Consider the following 24,895-nt stretch of genomic DNA (forward strand, 5'->3'; position numbering starts at 1 on the left):
AGGCCGGGCATGGTGGCTCACTCTGGGAGGCTAAGGCAGGTTGATCACTTGAGCTCAGGAGTTCAAGACCAGCCTGAGCAAGAGTGAGACCCATCTCTATTAAAAATAGAAAAATTAGCTGGCCATGGTGGCAGGTGCCTGTAGTCCCAGCAACTCCGGAGGCTGAGGCAGGAGGATCATTTGAGCCCAAGAGTTTGAGGTTGCTGTGAGCTATGATGATGCCACAGCACTCTACCCAGGGTGACAGAGTGAGACTCTGTCTCAAAAAAGAAAAAAAAAATACACACACACATTTATAAACACACAGTTACGTATCCCATACACCAGGAAGCCCATGGGCATCTCCAGCATACTAGATGGAAAGATGGCATGCAGGAGGTTCCTCTTAATATGGGGGCATCACTGCACCCTGGAGCAAAGTCTATAAAGGTGGCTCCAGATCAACGGCTCAGTCATGTACAGAGAGCACCTAGAGACTATTTTCTCACATGAGGATGACCCACTGCACCAGACCACTTCTCACCCATACGCTATTATAAACATGGAGCTAGTTCTATAACTTATATAAACTAGTCCTCTGGCTTTTTTATTTGAGAATATTGTCATAGTTTGCATAGATGTAACCCAAAGGTAATCCAGCTATATCTCTGTTAGTAAAACCCAGCCAGTTTACACTCAGTAACGAAACAACATCAACGTGGAATGTGCTGAAATATGTACATATCTCAACATAAAAGGACATGAACAGGTGTTACTGCAGAGGCAGAGCCCCGGTGTGCACCTGAGAACTGTTCACTGAAACTCACACTGTCAGTGTCGGTTCTGTGTGCTTCATACAGTCAAATAAAATATTAACCATGTGAAAGACGAGGTAAAGGATAAAATAGTAAAACAGGTTTTTAAAAAATATGTGCAAAGAGCAAATACCAGTTCTTTCCACTGTTGTCCTTGCTGTCCAAATGGGTGAGCAGGTGGTTTGATAAAGAGAGGCCCAGGGCCAGGGATGCAGGGTTGGCCTGCTGGTACATACATGTCACAGAGTACCACGCCCTGCAGCCACGAATAACACTGTTACATAAGAACTTTTCTTCATCTTTTTGGGTTTTTTTGAGACAAAGTCTTGCTCTTTTGCCCTAGGTAGAGTGCAGTGGCATCATTATAACTCACTGAAACCTCAGACTCTCGGGCTCAAGTGATCCTCCTGCCTCAGCCTGCCTAGTAGCTAAGAGTACAGCTGTGCCCCATGGTGTCTGGCTCATTTTTCTATTTTTAGTATAGATGGGATTTCACTCTTATTCAGGCTGGTCTCAGACTCCTGAGCTCAAGCGATCCTCCCTCTTTCATCTTCTAGAGTGCTAGGATTATAGTCGTGAGCCACTGCACCCGGCATGGTGCGCAAGACTTTTAAAAATAAAAAAAATGCTTATACTTGTATTAAAAACACAAATGGAAAATACATCCTGTGATCTGAAATCTGTATGAATGTGTGCATATGTTTCAGTCAGTAAGCAGAGGAGGTGAGAGAGAGAAACAGAAAAGACACACCAAAATATTCACAATGTTTTTTGGGGGGAGTGGCAGGATAATGGGATTAGAGTAATTTTTAAAACTTTATATCTGAGCTCTTCTGTGTTTTTCAAAAATTCTTGCCCCTAGCCCCATTACTGTTTGTATAAAAGCCAACAGGAAGGTTCCCATTGCATGTAGGATCAAGACCGACCTCCTTAGTCTGACTGACTCACATACTGGCCCTAGTTTCTGGTAACCATCATTCTACTCTGACTCCACAAGAGTCTGGAAAAGTTGAGGCAGAAGAGGTGAGAGGAGGAGATGGGATGATGGAAGCTGGGTAGGAATGATGTGCTATGAGAAAGAATCCACCCTTCGTTGCTGGCTTGCAGATGGAGGGAGGAGGCCAGGGGCCAAGGAATATAGGCAGCTGGAAGCTAGAAAGGAAAGGAAATAGTTGGCTTTCAACAGCACACTTCCCAGAAATATTTTTTAAAGTTTTACTTTAGCCTTATACACAGCATCCTGAAGCCCCTAAGAAAAACTGGCCAGATTAATAAATATTTAGTAAGCACTGACTTAATACATTTTCATTCCCATTGGATAAGTTCCATAAAATTTTGTGAAGTTTTATATTTTTTTTAGAATTTTTATGGTTGACTCTTTGAAGAAAGATATATATATATATATATCTCCTTGCCAATTTCAAGACTGGGAAAATGAAGTAGAATGGTGCCTGATCTAGATGGGGGGAGGAAAAAAGGGAGTCTGGGCATCCCAGATCTTTCCCAGACTGGGTAAGGCTCCTGGGTCGAAGGTGGAGGAGGCGGAGCTGCTGGACCTGAAAGAGACTATTTGAAGTTCTCTTTTGTGTTGAGTATCAAAATCAGCACAGACCTTTTAATTGACTAGAATTAGCAAGCTACTCTTGGAAGTTATGGCTAAAATTTCTGGGCTATATCAGAATTAAAGGAAAGTAAGCAAATAAGTTGTCAGTTGGAAATGAGAAAGTTTGGCATGAACATAATCCTGGGAATAAGAGAAAAGCTGACATGTAAATGAGGTTAGGGGGCAGTAGACACAGGGCGCAGCACAGGATGGAGTTTGGCAGGTCAAGTGCTAGAACTCCCAGGGGCAGGGCCGGCCCAAGCCCTGCAAGTTGGCTTCTGTTATCTGACCCCGAGAAGTTGCTTATACTGATTTCTCCAAACATAAAATTGGGGCTGTGGGATTTGCTATTTCTGTGTAGCCCGGGCCAGCGGCAAGCATTAATTAGAGTTTCTGAAGTGCTGTGGATTTGGTTTGGTTTGTGTGTTTTCTTGGGATGAAAGCCAGGATGCCAGCACCAAGTGTTAACAAGAAAGGTCTGATGTGTGTTCCTCTCACTGTGCTGCGCAAAGTGGGTGCGGGGATATGAGGCTTGTGGGACCCCTCGGCGTCAAGAAGGCCACCTTTCCAAACAGACTTCAGGGCAACCTAAAGAGGGGGCGGCCGACAAGAAAACTTTGAAAATTAAAAAGGAGAAAAGTTATCTGTGTTTTGGTTCTAGGATGGAGGGCATGTGCTAACCCAGGAAAATTTGACGAGCTGCTAAAGACAAATATTGGCAGCTTGAGAAGACACGGAATTCTAGCTTCCCAGGCCCAGTGCGGGGGGTGTCGGGGCGATGACCTGCACTTAGTCAGAAGGTCTACAGATAGTACAGTCACCGGAACCCTCAGAGCTTTATGGCTTTTTTCCTGACTATGGAGGGATTATGTGCTCATGACTAAAAACTAAAACTGGGGGAATACATAAGGTAAAGAACGCAGCTTCCCCGCCCATCCCTGATCCTGACAGCCAGAGTGTAATTGCTGTTCACTGTTGTTCCCACATACTTATATGTGATTGTTATAACTGTCCCCAGTGATAGGTGATGAAACAGATGTCTTGAAAAACTTATCCTTAGACTCACAGGAAATAAGTCAAAGCTGGTATGGAAACCCAGAGTTTTGACACCCCCAAACTCTGCACATTTAGAAGACCCTGCCCCACCTTCTCACCCTGCTCCCCCTTCCTACCACCTCCAAGGGACCACAGGGAGACCCCGGCCGGGCCTCCGTGACTAGTGCTACAAACATAGGCTGCTGCCAGCTATAGAGCCAGATGGCAGGTGAACCCAGCTCAGGTTAGTGTTACCACTAGGCCCACTTTTCCAGCCTCATTTAAGTGTATTGTACCCTGTTGACACTCTGTTATTTAGGTGGGATGATTGCAACTAAGATCTGGGTGTCCTTTTCCCATAAGACAAGTATAGAACACAAAGTTAAGAAACCCAGCTTTCTTTTTTTTGTAGAGACAGAGTCTCATTTTACCTCCCTCAGTAGAGTACCATGGCGTCACACAGCTCATAGCAACCTCCAACTCCTGGGCTTAGGTGATTCTCTTGCCTCAGCCTCCCGAGCCTCCTCAGCTGGGACCACAGGCGCCCGCCACAACGCCCGGCTATTTTTTGGTTGCAGTTCGGCCAGGGCCGGGTTTGAACCCGCCACCCTCGGTATATGGGGCTGGCGCCCTACTCACTGAGCCACAGGTGCTGCCCAACCCAGCTTTGATATTTACCAAGCAGGCACCCCTGCTCCTTCATCTGCATTACAAAGAGAGTGGATGCACTGACTGCCAAGGTGCCACCCACCCCATTCTGGGCAGGGGTGAGCACTGAGGCAGCCCATCTACCTCTGCTCATGCTGCTCAACATCCAAGTTCAGGCTGAAAGATGGAAAAGTTGCCTCTGAGTTGCTACTTCTCAGATATACCCAGAAAGAAAAGAAGGTGCCTTTAACATAATATATAATGTTATTATTGCTCTTGCTAGATTTATTCCAATCAAGTGAGTTGATGATAAATTATTCCTCTATTAGCATGCATTCTTTCAGTGTGTATTAATCTCCTACACGGCAGGCACCAAGCTATAAATCTTGCCCTCCTTATAGCTCTGGGTGCAGAAAACACACAAGTACAAATACCACAATAGGAGGCAGCTAGAGCTCAGTGTCCTAAGAAACTACAGAGAAATTCAAGAGACTCAAGTTTGGAAGGATAGGGGCAGGGAGGGCTTCAGGTGTAGGGATGTGAATTGGGCCCTACATAAGGGGCAGGGAAAGGAAGGAAGAGAGAAGGATGTGGGAGAGCACTGCTGCGGGGCTGGGAAGCGCTTCCAGCTGGATGACCGAGATTGTAGGAGGCAGGCTGAGGGGTTTGAGCTTGCCACCGACAGCCTTCAAGCAGCTAGGGGACAAGCAATGTGACACACCCTCTCCCAAGACGGCTTCTGTTGTAACAAGACTCAAAGCCTAACTGGTCTCTAGTACCTACAACAGTACCTCCCACTCTGGGGGCTGTCAGTATTTACTGAATTGTATGGAAATAACTTCAGAATACCGGGACATGGATTTGAATGTTGCTCTCAAGAGGAAGCAGGGAGCAGCTCCAAGCATTCGAACCTGGATGACTCTTGGTCCTCGAGCATATATTTGCAATGGGACCACTGAAGATGTGTGTGAAAGGGCGGGGACGGGGGCTGGGGGAAGACTGTTCTTTCACCCTATAATCATGAGCAGAAATAACATCTCATTAGAATCTTTAAAGAGAAAAGGTTCTTTAAATGAAATAGTAACAAAGCTGTACACAATCACTATGAAGACTTGGCCTTGGCAGTGTGGAAGATGCTCACATCTGTCAGTGCCCCTTGTCCGTGATCAAGCTTCTCCCAGCAGGACCTGAGTGCCTTAGGAGCATACGTGCATTAAGCACACATGCCTACATTACACAAGCTGCTGTGTGTGAGTTCTAATGGTCAGAGAATGCCGTGCCTGTGCCCAAGGTGAGTTGGGGTCTCAGACGGGGTAGGTCGTTGCCTCCAACCAGTCAAGATCAAGCCGGGCACCTGCAGGCTGGGTCTGTATGTTTCCTCTGAGGCAAACTAATGCCTCTGCACTGATCGTCCTCTGTGCTAGCTGGTTTGGAGCTGAAGCTCCCCTCAGAACCACGCAGAACTGAATTCACTCATGCAAGATCTCAGGCCTAACCTGAGACTATGACCCTGCCCACCACGTTAGGTATTCCCAGGCTTGGACAGCGCCATCCTGTTCCCCAGAGTCTCTCACAGACTTCTGCCCATCCTGTCCTGCTGGAGAAAGATGCCAAGACCAGTCAGTCCTGGAAAGAAAAAAAATTATTTTTTTTTGAGACAGAGCCTCAAGCTGTCTCCCTGGGCAGAGTGCTGTTGCATCACAGCTCACAGCAACCTCCAACTCCTGGGCTCAAGTGAGTCTCCTGCCTCAGCCTCCCAAGTAGCTGGGACCACAGGCGCCTGCCACAATGCCTGGCTGTTTTGTCATTGTTGTTTGGCAGGCCCAGGCTGCATTCGAACCCGCCACCTTAGGTGTATGTGGCTGGCGCCTTAGCCGCTTGAGCCACAGGCACCGAGCCAGGAAAGAAATATTTTAAGGGGAATAAATAAATTCTTAGGACTTTTCTTAGAAGGGAAGGAGGGGAAAGGAAAAGGTATGTGTACTATTTGAACAGAGATCAAAACACTTCCAAGATTGCCTCAGAACAAAGCCTCCAAAGATGGATCAAAAGTCAGCTCAAAGCTCAGGAAAGCAGTTACAGCCCACACATCTGACACTGCCCAGGGAACTGGGGTGGGGGGAGAAGGAGGGGAGAAAAGTTGAGCCAGGGGTTGGGGCACAGAGAGGACTGGGGACCTGGGAAACAATGAAAGGGAATTTCCCAGGAAGGCGGAAGCAGAGCTGAACTTGGGGAGAACAGCAGGCGGAGGTAGAGCCCTGCACTCAGGAACATCAGCGGAACTGGAACCGAGGCCAGAGGCAGGGGCTTTAGACATCTACACCCACCTGTCACAGGGGTCGGGGGGTAAGGAGTGGAGATGATCAGGGAAAGGCCCACACCGGCTCTTCTGAATGATCTTTTCAATGCAGAGAATGGAGAAGGTGGCACATACAGGCAGGAGAATAGTTTCAAACATCTGTATATAATACTATCAATTACAAATTAAGAAAAAGCTTGTGACTTTTATTTTTATTTAGGCACAAAATGTAGAATGTAGGTTTAGGGTTTAAGAGGAGAATGTGAACTTCCACCTGGAGGTATTTTTATTCAGGATCAAGAAAGGCTGAGACAATAAAACATGATGTTGACCAGTTGACCTGAGAAATTCTTCTGAGAAATTACTGGGAGGTCAGGTTCTGTGCTACTAGGCACATGGGCAGGAAATGCAGAAGATGGACCCTGCTTTCTCGGACTTTCTCTTCTTTCTCTTCTTTTTTTTGGGGAGGGGGAGTGAGGGTTGAGTTATGTGTGTGTTTTATGTATCTTTTAAAATTGTGTTAACATATAAATAACATAAAATTCACTATTTCAACCACTTTTAATTATATAAATACATTCACATTGTTGTGCTACCATCACCACAATCCACCTCTAGGACAATTTTGTCCTGCAAAACCGAAACTCTGATATTAAAACTGGAGAAAATATATTATTATAAAGGGGAAACTACAAATATATTTCACTTATAAATGAGGATGCAATATCCTAAACAACATATTAACAAGTTGAATTAAAAATTAATGTTTAAGTAATGTACTTTGGTCAAAATTAAATCCAATTTATGTGAGAATTAGTCACTATTTTCTTTTCCTTTCTCTCACCCCCTCCCTCCTTCTCTGTCTGGTCTCCCCTTCCCCCATGCCCCACCGTGTCATTAATTGTCATCAATTGTCATTAATCGTCCTCATATCAAAGTAGAATACATGGGATTCATACTGCTCCATTCCTGTGATGCTTCACTAAGAATAATGTGTTCCATTTCCATCCAGGTTAGTACAAATGCTGCAAAATCCCCATTTTTTTAATGGCTGAATAATATTCCATGGTATACACATACCACAGCTTGCCAATCCATTCCTGGGTTGAAGGGCATTTAGGCTGTTTCCACATTTTAGCAATTGTAAATTGAGCTGCAATAAATAGCCTAGTACAAGTGTCTTTATAATAAAAGGTTTTTTTCCTTCTGGATAGATGCCCAGTAATGGGATTGCAGGATCAAATGGGAAGTCTAATTGGGTTTTTTTGAGGTTTCTCCATAATTCCTTCCAAAAAGGTTGTATTAGTTTGCAGTCCCACCAGCAGTGTAAAAATGTTCCTTTCCACATCCGCACCAGCATCTGCAGTTTTGAGATTTTGTGATATAGGCCATTCTCACTGGAGTTAGATGATATCTCAAGGTGGTTTTCCTTTGCATTTCTCTAATAATTAGGGATGATGAGCATTTTTTCATGTATTTGCTAGCCGTTTGTCTGTCGTCTTTAGAGAAGATTCTATTCATCTCTCTTCCCCATTGATGTATGGGATTGTTGGTTTTTTTCTTGTGGATTAATTGAAATTATTAATTGAATAATATATTTTATCCAATTTTAATATCAAGTGTATCCAGATTAAGTAGAATGATTTTGAAGTATTTCTTCTTTTTCTATTGTCTATAAGATTTGGCATGATCTGTTTCTTTAAATTATCTTTTACTTTTAATTATAAATATTAGTTGTCTATTTTTTGAGACTTTGGGAAAAAATAATAAGAAGTTAACTGATGACTCCATACTGAACCTCAGAGTCAAAGCATTCTATAATCGACATAGTCTTAACTGACAATGTGAATGTTACTTTCTTTGCATTATTATTCTTATTACTGCTTAGTATTTTGATGCAGTAATCATCTAATTTCTTTTCTGAATGTATTTATCTTCGTTAGTCCTTTATGAAGTTTTTGTTTCTAGTCCTTATCTTAAACATTGTTATTGTTATTAAATTTTAAGCCTTTTTAATTTTGTGAAGGCAAAAAGTGGAAACCTAAGAAACACATGTTTAAAAAAAAAAACAAAACTTTGTACCTATCAAACAATAACTCCCATTTTTCCTTCCCTTCCTCCCAAACCGTGGCAACGGTGTCTCTATGGATCTACCTACCTTAGATACCTCATATAGGTGGAATCTTATGGTATTTGTCCTTTTGTGAGTGGCAAATGTCCTCAAGGTTCATCCGGTTGTAACGTGCCAGAATTTTCTTTCTTTTAAAGGCGTCTTTAAAGGCTGAATAATATCCCATTGTATGAGTGTGTATACATCACATGTTCCTTATCCATTTGTCCATTGATGAACACTTGGGTTGCTTCTACTTTTGGCAATTATGAGTCATGCTGCTACAAATGTGTGTACAAATACCTATTTGAGCCTCTGCTTTTAATTCTTTTGAGTATACGTGGACCCAGAAGTAGGACTTCTGGATTCTACATTAACTGCATTCTTTAATTTTCTGAGGAAACACAATATTGTCCACAGTGGCTGCAGCATGTTACATTTCTACCGACAGTGTACAAGAGTTCCAATTCTCTGCATCCTCACCAACACCTGTTAAGCCTGCCTGCCCTCCTTCTTTCCTTTCCTTCCATCTTCCCTCCCTCCCTCCCTCTGTCCCTCCCTCCTTCTCTTTCTCCTTTTTTTCCTTCCTTTCTTCCTCTCTTCTTTCCTTCCTTCCTTCTCTCTCTCCTTTCCACCCTTTCTTTCTGTTTTTGAAGTAGTCTTCCTACTCTGTGTGTGTGTGTGTGAGAGAGATCTGGGCACCCTTGAGACTTCTTTATGCTTTACTGCATGCAGCATATGACTCTCCTGGTCTATGAGAGGCCTGCTGACCTCTCAGGGTATATGTGTGTGTGTGTGTGTACCAATATTTTGTGCCATTCTTTGAGTACTTTTGCTATTAGCCACAATCTACAAAGGGTTTGTGACCATAAAAAAAAATCATAACTCCACCAGTAGGAAAGGCCTCTGGAGGAGCCCCATCCTCTTGAGTAAGGGCAGGAGTGTGGTGTAGCTGCTAAAATCCAAGAGGCCAGCTTCTGAGGGCACGTGGTGCTCAGTAGAAGGCAGGGCTTCCCTAGGAAATGTCTAATGCCTTTTCGTATAATTCATGACCAGAGGAAACTTTGGTCCACAACCCCCCAAAATGATCCACTAAAGGGAGACAGGAGACTGAAAAGTAAGTTTCAGAGAAGGAATCAGAAGGGTGGGCAAGATGTAGGAATAAGGAAATCATACAATTCAGATCCCAATTGATCTAATGTTTCTAGAATCTTCACTTCTTCATCTATTTATGACTGCTACTTATTAATGAGCTCCCCCTTTCTAGCCAGGTAAAAAAGGAGGGAAATGGAGTCAGTTACTGTGCTCCTATACTGAGACCCACAGAATACTGATGCCTTAGGGACCAATTAATTCATTCTCTATTTCACAGATGAGGAAACTGAAGAAGCAGCTTTTGGGAAGCTGGAGGTAGAACACTACCCTCTTCTCCTCTAAGTAAGATCGAACCACCTGGAGAGTGCTGGATTTGGAAACCACAGAAGTGTTTCTGGGGCAACACTGGCCCAGTTGTCAATCCTTAATCCACACCCTCAACTGGCCGATTTCTGATTTTACTCCACAAAAGCCTCTATGTTCTATGAATATGATTTCCAGACTTGGCTGTACTACAAGTATATATTTTTAAATAGCCAGATTTAATTTTTTCCCCATAAATTAATTGCACAGAAAAGGAAATGGGCTGGTATCATCATCCTAAAACAGGACAGGCACCCGAAGACCCTGCTCCTTTTCTCTACTCTGTCTCTCAGGAGACTGAAGTAAATACGAAAACCTGGCAGACAAGGCTCGTGGTGCTGTCCACGGGTGGGGGGGAGAGTGGCACTTTGCCCCCCGCAGGTACAGGCAGTGGAGAAAGCTCTGTGTGAACCAACAGAGAATGTGCTTCTACCTGGCAGTGTCCCTCCTTACACGCAGGAGCTAGAGCAGGAGTCCCGAGCTGGCAGGGAACATCACCATGCAGGCCTAGAGTGGGCTTCAGAGACGGGCCAGCGAGCGTCCCTGAATTTGTGGCAGCAGTACTGGACCCATCACATAAAAAGTGGGTTACTATGAAAGTTCTGAGACAGACTGTGTTATGTATGGCCCATTATTTCACTTCCAAGAAACACAGATGACAGTGACCCTTCTGATTCACCCATGCAAGTTTTAACTTGCCTGGCTTATTAGTGTTGCTGGGAGGGCTTCATTTCTTTCTATGTGGATTTTACATTTCTTGATTTTTATGGATCCCAAACCTTTGCAACAACCCATGTATGTAGGAGACTGAGTCCAAGAAAAGCAAATGTCCTTATAGTCTGTGAGTGGCAGGATTAAGACAGTTTTCTCCTCTGATTTCCAGGTCCTTACTTGTTTTTATACTGGAGAACCTTCTGCCTGTGCTGTTATTTTGCTACGGACACGTTAGGGAAGACAGCGAAAGGCACAGGAGGCAGCACTACGGCTCTTCCAGCATGCAGTGCTACGGTGGTTACATAGAACATAGTTCTCAAGCTCCCACTTCCAATGCCAAGCCAAAATACAGCTTAGTGAGGGAGGGGGCTTACGGCTTTTCCTTTGTAGGCAGAACCTGGCAGGTGCAGACAGTTTGCAACCACTGTACTGTGGGCAGCACAGTCTACACATCCCCTGGGCCTGTTATGCTGCAGTGCATTGAAGTACTTGGAAGTTCTATAACCCATTCCTTCCTTCCCTTGATTTCCTCCAGCCACCTGTAGAGATTCTGATACGACTGGAATGTGTCCTATCTCCTAGGTGTGCTGGGGCAAGGGAAAGTTTAATAACCACTGGTGTGGCTTCATGGGAAGTAGTCACAGCCCTGTGTTCCTCATACATAATTGATCAACTCCTTACCTAGTACCTTCTGAAGAGTTTTTCTAGATGAATGGAAATTCAATGCAAGTCACACGTGTAATTTAAAATTTCCTATTACTCGTATTTATTTTATTTTATTTTACTTTTTGAGACAGAGTCTCACTCTATCACCCTTGGTAGAGTACAGTGGAGTCACAGTTCACAGCAACCTTAAACTCTGGTACTCAAGCAATCCTCTTACCTCAGCCTCCCAAGGAACTGGGACTACAGGTGTCTGACACAATGCCTGGCTAGTTTTTCTATTTTTTAAGTACAGATAGGGTCTCACCCTTGTCCAGGCTGGTCTCGAATTCCTGAGCTCAAGTAATCTACCCCTTTTGCCTCCCAGAGTGCTAGGATTACAGGTGTGAGCCACTGAGCCCGGCTTATTAACCACATTTATAAATGGAAAAAGAAACAAGTGAAACATTAATAATATATTTAACTCAATATATCCAAAGTATTGTCCTCTCAACAAGTAATAAATATAAAATATGGTGTATAGCAGAGCCTCTCTAAGTTGACTACCTAAGGGGCTGTAACAAACGGGTCAATATACAGAGGTGGTCAACCTAAGGAATGAGGCTCCAGGGTGCATGTCTGGTCTGTGAACTTTAAGTCACCTTAAGGAGGTGGTCAGTGTAGGGAGACGGTCAACTGTGGAGTACATGTGTGTGTATAATAACAGTCTACCACATCTGATGTGTATTTTATTCTCCCAGCACATCTCAATGCACAATTAGCCACATTTCAAGTGCCAAATAGCCACATGTGGCTAATGGCTACCATCCTGGACAGCACAAGAGTAAACTGTTCTTAGTCCTCGGGGCTCAAAACCTACCCATACCGCTCTCACTGACATTAGTTTACTCCAATAGAAATAGAAATTTCTCCACAATAGCCATTCTCAGCTGTCTCAGGGCCCTTTCCCATCCAGATCTCACATGCTCACTTGGTCTTTACTGCATCCCATTTGTCCTCCAATTTCCTCTTGGTCATCAGGCAGTCATTACTGAGTGGCTACCAAGTGCTGGGTATAATCTGACATAGTTCCTGATTTCCAGGAGCTCTCCGCTTAGCAGGCACAAACACAAAGATGTGGTGGATGCTACCCAGAGCCTCATACAAAGGATGCATGGAGGAAGAAGTGACCGTTTCTCCTGGGCTTTCTGGAAACCATTCACAGAAGGGGACGTTGGGCTGGGTTTTAAAGGATGAGAAAAACTGTGAGAAAGTAGGGAAAAGGCATTTCAGGCACATCCAGGAATATGCTTCAGGAAAAGCATATTCCAGAGTCTGAGGACACATGTGGTTGGAAATGGCAAGCGTCTAGCAGGCCAGAACATGACGAGGAGCGCCTGGAGGGAGGCAGGCCAGTCGGTGGGGCCCCAGTGCCTGATGACACATTTAGAATTACTCTGGGGTGATTCTCTGAGCAGGGAAACTGTGTGGTGATCCATAGCACAGCCTGGAGAGGACCAAGAAGTAAGGAGAGCCTGAACTAAGGGGGGAGCAGTGTGTCCAGAAAGGAGGCAATGTAAGAGCACTGTTTTCTAAAGCCCATCTCGAGATGAACCTGATGATGGAACCTGGGGAAAGGGCTCAACTTTTAAGGCTGCCTAGGCCCAAGCTCAGTAGGCAAGGGGCATCAGAGCCACGCACATGGTATTTATACAGGACCACAGTCTGTTGTGATATGGGAGCACACAATGTCCCCCTGCCCTGAAGGAATTACTAGGACTAATATTATCACACTGAATTAATTACTAGGAATTTTTTTTTTTTTTTGAGACAGAGCTTCAAGCTGTCCCCGTGGGTAGAGTGCCGTGGCATTACAGCTCACAGCAACCTCCAACTCCTGGGCTCAAGCGAGTCTCCTGCCTCCGCCTCCCAAGTAGCTGGGACCACAGACGCCCGCCACAACGCCCGGCTATTTTTTGGTTGCAGCCGTCATTGTTGTTTGGCGGGTCCGGGCTGGGGATTCGAACCCGCCACCTTAGGTGTACATGGCTAGCGCCTTAGCCGGTTGAGCCACAGGCGCCGAGCCTAATTACTAGGAATTAATAGTATCACACTGAATTACTTCTGGGAAAGTCACACGTGGGAGACCTAGCAGGTGGTGGGCAGCACCTGACCAGTCCTATCAGATGACGTGCTGGCTCACATAACCCTGGAGCCCAGACGTGGCTAATTTGACCAGAAGTTTCTTGGAAGAGGTTCCAGAGCTCTCAGGTCATATCAGAGCAACAACGTGACATCTACAGAGAGAAGGAGCCTCAGACATCCCCTGGGTTCTCCTTCTGTGGATGGGCACAGTTGAGGCACGGAGAGTGAAGGAGCTTGCTGGCCACACAGCTACTAAGAGGCAGAGCCAAGAATAGGATTCACCTTTCCTTGGTAGCCAACAATAATTTTAAAAGCAGAATGAAAGGGGTAATAGACTAAATGCAGTATCAGGAGTGGTGGAATAGTTTGCTTGTTCTGGTAGCATTTATAAATGTAGCATGTATAAATGCTACTAATGGTTCAATACGAAAAGAGAATTCACCTTTCTTGATTCACAAGCAGGTGCTCCTCTCACCGGAGCCACAGTGAGATATGTGTGATGAAGAACTGTACCCTCACAGCAGCTCAGGTGGAAAGAGAGAAAGCTTGGCTAGAGACACACGAGATCTTTTATCTCACAGCACACTTGAACCTATAGTTAAACTTCCATGGCACACTTATATTATGTTAATCAATAAAAAAAGAGTAAGAAAAAGAATATACTTACTGTGCTTTGAACTTCTTTTGAAAATAATTTAGGTAATAATCTTTCCTGGCACATTGGCTGAAAATCACTGCACTAGGTAATAAAAGCTTCTTTGTGAGCTGAGGAGATATGATGTGGTAGCAGCAAACTGGGTACTCACATGGTGAAGAGTCTACAAAGTTGGGGTCGATATTATGCAGCAGCTCCACTCTGGGGGAGGGGCTTCCTTCACTGCAAAAGAATTTTTAAGGAAATGTTAATTTCCTCTTTTCAAATGGGTGCAGGTTATTTTAATACTTCCTTTCCTTGTCATTGTAGGAAGTAACAAAGCGGCCAGTTAAGAACTTTGTGATGAATTCAGAGGTCTCTAAAATCTATGGTTGGTACATCTTCCACCGGTAGTCATCATTTGTCAATATTTTAATGATGAAACATTTCACATAAACACATCAATGTCAACATATGATGATTTAATAAAAGAGTCCTGGGACCTTTTGCAATAAACATGGTGGCTGTATTTAAATACGATCATTCTTTACACCAGAGAAATGAGAACTCGAGTCATCCTGTGTAGACTTTATACTGAACACTTGCAAAGAAATGAAGAAAGAGCATCTGCCAAAATAGTGGCACCAATACAAGGGTCACTATGAAAGTTTCGAGAAAGACTATCTTATGGGCCATTATTTCACTTCCCAGAAATAGTCAACAGCATCCTTTTTGATTCCCCCATGCAAGTGTCAACTTGCTCAGCTTATGGGTGTTGTTAGGAAGGCTTCATCTGTTTCCATTCATGTGGATTTTATGTTTCTTGATTTCTTTTTGTATTTCAAAATTTTCATAATGACCTGTGTATTACAGATGCAACTTATGTCTTAAAGATTAGCCTACGTAATAAAAATTAATGTCTTCCATATCCAAATTTGCAACATGAATCTTAGATTTAATACAAATACAAGTGAAATAAATAGATCTCTTTAATATTTTTTTTCAAAAAGTGTACATGTACGTACAATCACAGCCTACATCAGTGCTGAAAAGTAACTTGGAGATGACTTGGACTCAACCCTCTCCTGTTACAAAGAAGGAATGTAGTAGAATATTGGGTTGTGTGACACTCAAAGGAGTGTTTATAAAATACTGGAAGCATAAATACCACCAGATGTATATGAGTATCTCATAAAGTACCCAGGTCATTTTGCTAATATAGACTCAGCTTTATGGAAATTGTTAAATACTATTTAAATCATTGAGAGAGTACTGGGAACTACTTCATAATCTAAGGGTTAAGCCAAGCACTAAAAGTTTCAAAGTACTGTTGACACCATAGGATTTGTACACAATCTGAATAACCAGTAAAGCAAGAGGACATGCTTTTAGGTGGCCAATGTCTACACCCCAAACTCAGAGCTAGCTGTCTATAAGATGTTGTTGTCTTTCTCTATTTGGCCAATGTCTACACCCCAAACTCAGAGCTAGTTGCCTATAAGATGTTGTTGTCTTTCTCTATTTCATAAAATGCACTGACTAGAGAGAGTGGCAGGGCAGTCCTAAGGACAGCAGGGTGGCATTGTAGGGTGGAGTGTAAGATGCAGGTGGGGAGAAGGCACATGTCCCAGGACTTTTCTCTTCTCATTTCCTTACTTAAGCACTTTAACTACCTGTATGCCCTGCGAAGTGTCAACCAGTCTAAAATACCAGGAACTAAGGTTTGAGCCCAGAAGTTCTGAATGTAAGTAGGGATGATATACAAAGAAAATGGTAAATAGGAGAAAATCTACACAGAATGATGATGATGATGTCTGACTTGTGGGCTTAGAACCAAGCAAATAGAATTAAAAGCCTGGATAATAATAGCAAGTAAATGAGGAAGGGAAATCAGAATAAAAGCATTTAAAGTCTTTGTAGTGTCTGTAAAGAGGGTAAAGCGAGCGACTAAATTTATACTCAATTAAGTAAAGTTTGTGCATTGAATTTGTAGGGGAAACGTTAATATAAAAATAGATTTTTCTTCTGGACTATGGGCAAAAACCCTAAAATTTCAGTGCCAATATATTAATATGTAACCACTCATCCTTAAAAGCAGAGATCACTGGAAAATTCCAAAATATTACGCATAGTTAAATGAAGGACATTTTACTAATAACTTTAGAGAGAGTTCATATATATATTATTCATTCATTTTATTTTTCTATTATTCAGAAGAGTCATAGATATTTCAAAATAAGGACATTTAATAAGACGAGATGACTTTTTTGTACACCAAAGGTTGTGGACAATCCTAGTTCACTAATTGCTTGTTGGGAAAAATCTTCATAGGCAAAACCATCCTGATGCAAACAAAACAGGAGCTAACATTCCCCACTATCTTAAGTATGTTGTGATTCTACTTTTATAATGCTCTAATCAGAACATTTTGATAAGGATGTGGTTGGAGTTAAGAGGCGAGAAAACACAATGTGTGACAAGTAATTAAAACAATGACCAAACACCCTTAGAAAGTCCCTATGGGGGAAGGAAGGAAAGACTGTGGTTTTCCATTAGTGGCTAATACATTAAATTATTAGCATAGGGCAGTGCCTGTGGCTCAAAGGAGTAAGGCACTGGCCCCATATGCCAGAGGTGGTGGGTTCAAACCCAGCCCTGGCCAAAAACTGCAAAAAAATCAAAATCAAAATAAAAAAATTATTAGCACAGATTATCTGAAGAATTACACACACAAACACACACACATATCAATTTAAGAAGACACAGAAACCACCACTGATTAATTTCAGTGGCGACAAGGCATAGTTACAGATGCTGGAACCAAGAAGAAAGACTAAGGTCACCTGGAGTTGGAGCTGGGGGGACATAGAGCTGGGGTGAGGAGGGAAAGAGGGGGAGATAAACTGAGAGATCTCAGGCCAATTCTGTAAGCCTCATAATTTTGCCTAGGAAATAGTTTAGAGTCATAATTTTGAACACCAGTAAAGGGCATGAGGAAGAGTTTGGCTTTGTTCAAGCTGAAGCTACTTCAAGACCTAAGCTCTGAGACAAGGTAATTTGAAGCAAAGGAGGAAGTGAGAAGCAAAAAGGAGGATTAGGAGGTGAACAAGAAGAAAGGACACATGAGGAGGAACCAACGGGAAAATTTAGGCAACATGAGAAACCAAAACAGAGGAATGCCACCAAGGGACCGTGAGGCAGCTACTGCAGAAGACTCCACCTATAAAGAGTTAATGGGTTTGGCAGAAAGGGAATTTAAAATATGGATGATAAAGACAATAAAAGGAATAGATGAGAAAATGGAAAGACAGGACCAAAAGAAGGATGAGAGATATGTAGAATATAGAAAGGATACAGTGGAGCTTAAGAAAATGAAGGAGACACTCAGGGAATGTAAAGATGCAGTAGACAGTATCAAAATTAGGTTGGACCATGGAGAAGAAAGAACCTCACAGCTAGAGGATAAAGTTTTGAGTTAACCCAGGTAGTTAAAGAGGCATAAAAGAAGCGAGAGAAAGCAGAATAGGCACTTGGAGAACTGAGACTCCATGAAGTGTTCAAACATATGAATAATAGGGATTCTTGAAGAGGAAGAAGATTGTCCTGAAGGAAGGGAAGCCCTCTTGGAGACTATCATAAATGAAAACTTCCCAAGTTTTACTAAAGACCCTTACACACTTTTTTCAGATGAATATCGAACCCTGGGTCATCTTAACTAAAACAGAGCTTCTCCAAGACACATTGTAATGAACCTGTCCAAAGTCAAGATGAAAAAAAAAATACTACAAGCAGCCAGGAGTAAGTACCAACTGACCTACGGAGGCAGAGCGGAGGCAGAGCCATTAGGATGTCAGCAGACTTTTCAACTGAAACTTTCCAAACCAGAAGAACATGATCATCTACCTTCAACATTCTTAAAACAATTTTCAGGGCTGGGCGTGGTGGCTCAAACCTGTAATCCCAGCCTGGGAGGCCAAGGTGGATGGATTGCCTGAGCTCAGGAGTTCAAGACCAGCCTAAGCAAGAGTGAGACCCTGTGTCTAAAAATTAGGTGGGTGTTGTGGTGGGTGCTGTGGTGGGTGCCTGTAGTCCCAGCTACTTGGAAGGCTGAGGCAAGAGAATCACTTGAGCCCAAGAGTTTGAGGTTGCTGTGAGCTGTGTTGCCATAGCACTCTATGGATGGTGACAGAGTAAAAAAAAGAAAAGCACTGTTCTAGAGTAAGATTCTTAACCTTGGCTACATACTGCAGCCACCTGAGGAGCTTTAAATAAAACTGATGCTTGTGTTCTATACCAAGAGATTGATTTATTGGTCTGAGATTCAGCCTGAGCATAAACATTTGTAAAAGTACCCAAGCAGATTTTTTAAAATTTAGCTTTTATTTAAACATAAGTTACAAACCATATATATAGTCACCCAATGGAACTGTGTACTGAACTGTTTTTTAGTATGGTTACAGAGTAGCACAGTCATCGGCTGCAGCCTAATTTTAGCATATTTTTGTCCTCCCAAAAGAAATTCTGCACCAGCCAGGTGCAGTGGTTCATGACTGTTATCCCAGAACTTTGGGAGGCTAAGGTAGAATGATCCTTCCTGAGGCCAGGAGTTTGAGACCAGCTTGGGAAACATAGCAAGACTCCTGCCTCTAAAAAACTTTTTAAAAGCCTAGCTGGGCACAGTGGTGTGCACCTGTAATACTACCTACCCAGGAGTTGAGGCAGAAGGACCCTTGAGCCCAGGAGTTTGACACTACAGTGAGCTATGATCACAGCATTATTCCCCAGCCTAGGTGATAGAATGAGACCTTGTCTCACCATAAAACAAAGAAAATAAAGAAAGAAATCTTGCATCCATTAGCAGTCACTCTTCACTTTCTACTTCACCCCATCCAAATGTTTCATATAAATGAAATGATACAATACGTGGCCTTTTGTGTCTGGCTTTTTTCACTGAGCATAATGTTTTCAAGGTCCATCCATGTTGCAGCATGCAGTAAACACTTCATTCCTTTATATGACTGAATAGTATTCCATTGTATGAACAGACCACATTTATCAGTAGATGACATTTGAGTTGTTTCCACTTTTAGCTACTATGAATAATTCCCTACTATGAACACCCGGGTACAAGTTTTCATGTGAACATTTGGTTTCGTTTCTCTTGACCATACAACTAGCACTAGAATTACTGGGTCATATGGTAACTCTAGATTTAACCTTCCGAGGACCCGCCAAACTGTTTTCCCAAGCAGTTGAATTATTTTTTTTTTTTTAGGCTAGTCAAGTGAAGCAGTGGGAGTGGAGAAAGAACAAAGGAATCTGTAACTGGTTGTGATCAGTTAGTTGCAAACACCACTAGCAGTTAAATCATTTTTTACAATGTACCAGTGTTTTAATTTCTCCACATCCTTGCCAACACTTACTAACATCCACCCTTTTGATTAGAGCCATCCTAGTTGGTATGAACAGATATTTCATTGTAGCTTCAATTTGCATTTTCCTAATAATGATGTTGAGCATCATATTTTATTGGGCTGTTAAGAACTTCTTACATATTCTGGATGCAAGTCCTTTAGCAGATACGTGATGTCTAATATTTGATTCCATTCTGTAGTGTAGCAGCCCATATAGCCTATGGCTAGGAGGAGTGATGGTCATAAGAAATACCTGTATAGCTCAATAATGGAACACCTTGGTGAAAAGGGCATGGAGAGGGATTTAGCTCTTCTAATAAGCATGAAAGCTTTTGAGATGAAAGCAGTGGTGAATTGGCAGTCTCTACACCTGTGGTGTTGAGCAGCATGAGACCAGCTTTATATTAGGCTGGAGGAGAAGGCAGTCGGGACCGTGCACATTTTGTCACAGACCCACTTACTTTGACTCTGTCTCCTCTCCTGCCTGCAGAACACCAGCACGGCATCTTTCTGCTGAAGATTACCAAGCTCTACTAAAGACTAAGAGCTACCTATTCTAAGAAGACTGCTTTACTCTCTCAAAGACTATCTCTCTCTCTCTCCCTTCAGCTAAAGTAAAGCCCTCAGGCACCTAAGAGAAATTGTTCCTGAGCAAGGTAGCTTAGTGGTCCGTGTCTGGAACCTAGTTAAGCCAGGCCCGAGACCTGGCCAGCCCTGGGCCCTGACACTGTGGGTTGTCTTCTTTCTTGACAGGATCAATTGCAGAACAAAAGTTTAAATTTTTAATGTAGTCCAACATATCTATTTTTTCTTTTACTGCTTTTGGTATTATATCTAAGAAATCAATGGCTGACCCAAAGTCACAGAGATTTATTCCTAAGTTTTCTACTATGAGTTTTATGGTTTTTAGCTCTAACATTTAGGTCTATGATTCATTTCAGTAATTTTTTTTGGTATGTTGTGAGATAAGAATCCAATATAATTCTTTTGGCTTTTATTATTATCTATTGTTATAGAATTGACACATAGCAATTCTATGTATTTATGGGCTACAGTGTGATATTTCAATATAAGTATACCATGTATAGTGATCAAATCTGGGCAATTAGCATGTCTACCACCTCAAACATTTATATTTCTTTGCACTGGGAACAGTCAATGTCCATTCTTCTAGCTGTTCAGAAATACACAACAAATTGTTGTTAATTACAGTTACCCTACAGTGCTTATTAGTTCTAAGAGATTTTGGTGGAGCTTTTAGGGTTTTCTACATATAATATCATGCCATCTGCAGACAGGGACAATATGACTTTCTCCTTTCCAGTTTCGATGCCTTTACTTCTTTCTCGTGGGTAAATGTTCTGGCAGATACTTCCAACACTATGTTGAATAAAATGGTGAAAGCAGGGATCCTTGTCTTATTCCAAGTCTTTGAGGAAAAGCTGTCACCTTTTCCCCATTTTATTGTATTGAGATGCCTGCCTTCTATACCTGATTGGTTAAGAGTTGTTATTATGATGAGATACTGAATTTTATCAATCACTCTTCTGCATCTATTAAGATGATCATATAGACTTTTTTACTTCATCCTTTTGATATTATGTGCCATTTTTATTGATTTGCATGTATTGAACCATTTTTGCACTTTTGAGATAAATCCCACTTGATTATGATGAATGATTTTTTTAATGTGCTGTTGGATTTGAGTTACTAGTATTTTTTTTTTTTGAGCATTTTTACACATAGTTTCACTGGGGATATTGACCTATAGTTATCTTTTTGTGTCCTAGTCTGGTTTTGGAATCAGAGTAATGCTGGCATTATAGAAGGAGGTTAGAAGAATTACCTCCTCTTCAATTTTCTGGAAGGCTTTGTCTGTTAAACGTTTGGTACAATTTTATAGTGAAGCCATTGGATCCTGGACTTTTCTTTGATGGGAGACTTTCCTACTTTATTCATCGTTGTTACTCATAATTGGTCTATTCAGGTTTTCTATTTCTTCTTTCTATTTCTATTTCAATCTTGATAGTTTGTATGTGTCCAGAAAGTCATCCATTGGGTTTTCTAATTTTTTGGCATATAGTTATTTATAATAGTCTCTAATGATCCTTTGGTTTCTGTGGTTTCAGTTGTAATGTCTCCTTTTTTTGTTTGTTATTTTATCTGGGTCTTTTTTTGATTAGTCCAGCTAATGATTTTTCAGTTTTGTTTATCTTTTCAAAAACAAACTTTTCATTTCATTGATTTTTTTGCATTTTCTTTTCAGTCTCAATTTTGTTTATTTCTGCTTTGATCTTTATTATTTCTTTTCTTCTACTGATTTTGGATTTGGTTTGTTTTTACTTTTCCAATTCCTTGAGAGGTACCATTTGGTTGTTTATTTGCAATCTTTCTACTTTTGAAACATAGGCATTTATTGCTATACATTTCCCACTTAGCTTTTGCTATATCCCTTAGGTTTTAGTATGTTGTATTTCTATTTCATTTGTTTCAAGACATTTTAAAATTCTCTTCTTAATTTATTCATTGATCCATTGATCAATGGTCATTCCGAATTGTTTCATTTAATTTCCAAGTATCTGTACAATTACAAAAGTTTTTGTTATTTATTTCTAGTTATATTCCATTGTAGTCAGAGAAGGTACTTGATACGATTTCAATTCTTTTAAATTTGTTGAGACTTGTTTTGTGGTCTAACACATGGTCTATTCTGAAGAATATTCTATGTATTAATGAAAAGAATGTGTACTCTGCAAGTGTTGGATAAAGTGTTTTATAAAAGTCTGTAAGGTCCATATAGTCTAAATTGCAGTTTAAATACAATGCTTATTTGTTGATTTTTTTTTTTTTTTTTTGTCTAGATGATCTCTCCATTGCTAATAATGGGCTACTGAGGCTGGGTGTGGTGGCTCTCTCTGGGAGGCTGAGGTGGGTGGATTGCCTGAGCTCACAGGTTCGAGACCAACCTGAGCCAGAGCAAGACCCCATCTCTAAAAATAGCCAGGTGTTGTGGTAGGCACCTGTAGCCCCAGCTACTTGGGAGGCTTAGGTAAGAGAATTGCTTGAGCCCAAGAGTTTGAGGTTGCTGTGAGCTATAACACCACTGCACTCTACTGAGGGTGACAAAGTGAGACTGTCTAAATAAATAAATAATGGGCTATGGAAGCCTTTAACTATTGCCATATTGCAGTCTGTCTTTCTCTTTTGATCTATTATTTGCTTTATGTATCTGATGTTCCAATGCTGGGTATATATATATTTACAACTATTACATCCTCTTCCTGAATGGATATTTTATCATAGTGTTCTTTGTCTCTCTTTATAATTTCTGGCTTAAAGTCCAATATAAGTATAGCTACTCCTACTTGCTTTTGGTTTCCATTTGCATAGACCATCTCTTTCCATCCCATCACTTTCAGTTCTTTTTTTTTTTTGAAACAGAGCCTCAAGCTGTCCCCCTGGTAAAGAGCTGTGGCATCACAGCTCATAGCAACCTCCAACTCCTGGGCTCAAGTGAGTCTCCTGCCTCAGCCTCCCAAGTAGCTGGGACCACAGGCGCCCGCCACAATGCCTGGCTATTTTTTGGTTGCAGCCATCATTGTTGTTTGACAGGCTCGTGCTGGATTTGAACCCACCACCTTAGGTGTATGTGGCTGGCGCCTTAGCCACTTGAGCCACAGGTGCCGAGCCTACTTTTAGTTCTTATATGTCAATTTAGAGCTGGAATAAGTTCCTTAAAATTTTTCAACTATTATTTCTTTAGATAAGTTTCTATGCCTTTTCCTTTCTCTTCTCTTTCTGGAACTCCCATAATGTGAATATTGTTCACTAAATGGTGTCTATAGGCTTTCTTCACTTTTTCACTACTCTTTTCTCTCTCTCTCCCCCCTCTACTTCCCTCCTCCCTCCCTCACTGATAATTTCAGAGAAGCTAATCTCTTCTAGCTTAGAGATTCTTTCTTCTGCCTGGTAAATTATACTGTTTAAAAAACTCTCTATTATATTTTTTATTTCATTCATTCAATTTTTTAATTTATGCAGGATTTCTTTTGTCTCTTTTAAAAGTTCTGGGTGATCTAGACGCCATTTCCCTGGGATACAGAGTGCTGTTTCAGGTTAGGTAGTAGGTATGTGACCACTGTGGGTATCCAAGGCACCATTTCCTGGGATAGCACAAAGGAGGCATGATGCTCTGAGCAATACCCAGCAGGTCAGGTACTACTTCAGCTCTAGCCCAAGCAGGCATGGAAAACAGTATGTGGAGTAGCTCCACCTCTGGTTGGCCCCACAGGAAAGGGTATCACAGTTGCTGATAGCTCAGCTTGATAATATTGGGTCACTGGACTGGGTGGTTTGGTGGTAGCTCAGCATCAGAAATGATGGGGTGCCATGCCTACTCATACCTAGAGCAATATACTCCACCTGCAGTTCCAATCCAAGATGACATAGCACATAGCTATATGCGCCACAGGGGGAGGGACACAGGACACTTCTCTGAGAGGGAGTAATACCATGGGGACTCCAGGGAGCTCCCTCAGCTGAACTTAGTGTCCATAAGGACTCCAGTGGTGAGGCCTATCGGTGTCCAAGGTGTTGATGGGGTTGCTGGGATCCTCTCGTTCACCTTCTCACTGCAGGGAAAACTCCTCCTGGTTCCCATTGGTTCCCAGGGGAATGGGGTGGTGGTGAAGGCTCAGCATTTCTTTGTGTTTTCTAAGGGGCGGTCCCGAGTTTCTCTGTGTGTTAGCATTTTTGTTTCATCTTCTCTTCTCTTCATTAAAATGAAGTTATTTATACATTGTCCAGCTGTCTTTTTGATGGGGATAAACATAAGGGGCTTCTAGCCAGCCATCCTGCTGAGCTCATTCTCCTTCAGCTTCATTCTTTTGCATGTGGATATCCAGTTGGAACTGGAACTATCTTGACCTCCTTGTAAAAATGCAAGTTGATTTTTGATATTTTGAGAATCACTGCTCTCTAGCCTTGCTATATAAAGTTGCAATTCAATTTTATGTTCTAAATTCTTTTTTTTTTTTTTGCATTTTTTGGCCAGGGCTGGGTTTGAACCCGCCACCTCTGGCATATGGGGCCGGCGCCCTACCCTTTTGAGCCACAGGCACTGCCCAATGTTCTAAATTCTTAATTTTTTTTCCTACAGATTAAGAGATGAGTACCTAGCTTTTAGGACACTTATATAATAAGCCCATATATAATGATAACAGTTTCCCCTTGAAAGACATTCCTGGTTCCTCAAAAAGCATTTTAAGAAATCAAATTTATGTATTTATTTATTTATTTTATTTATTTATTTTTTTTGAGACAGAGCCTCAAGCTGTCCCCCTGGGTAGAGTGCCATGGCATTACAGCTCACAGCAACCTCCAACTCCTGGGCTCAAGCG

The 24,895-nt window shown here is 42.0% G+C and overlaps 1 protein-coding gene across 1 annotated transcript in view; it reads right to left on the bottom strand.

Annotated features, from left to right (window-relative positions):
• ARSB (arylsulfatase B) overlaps positions 1 to 24,895 on the bottom strand; it is a 168,593-nt gene that overhangs the window by 48,074 nt on the left and 95,624 nt on the right. The window contains exon 6 of the mRNA XM_003785937.3: positions 14,255 to 14,325. Within this exon, the coding sequence (XP_003785985.1) occupies positions 14,255 to 14,325 (71 nt within the window). The remainder of the gene's footprint in view (positions 1 to 14,254; positions 14,326 to 24,895) is intronic.

This window comes from Otolemur garnettii, unplaced genomic scaffold, assembly GCF_000181295.1.
Source record: "Otolemur garnettii isolate 467f Iridium unplaced genomic scaffold, OtoGar3 scaffold00017, whole genome shotgun sequence".
NCBI lineage: Eukaryota > Metazoa > Chordata > Mammalia > Primates > Galagidae > Otolemur > Otolemur garnettii.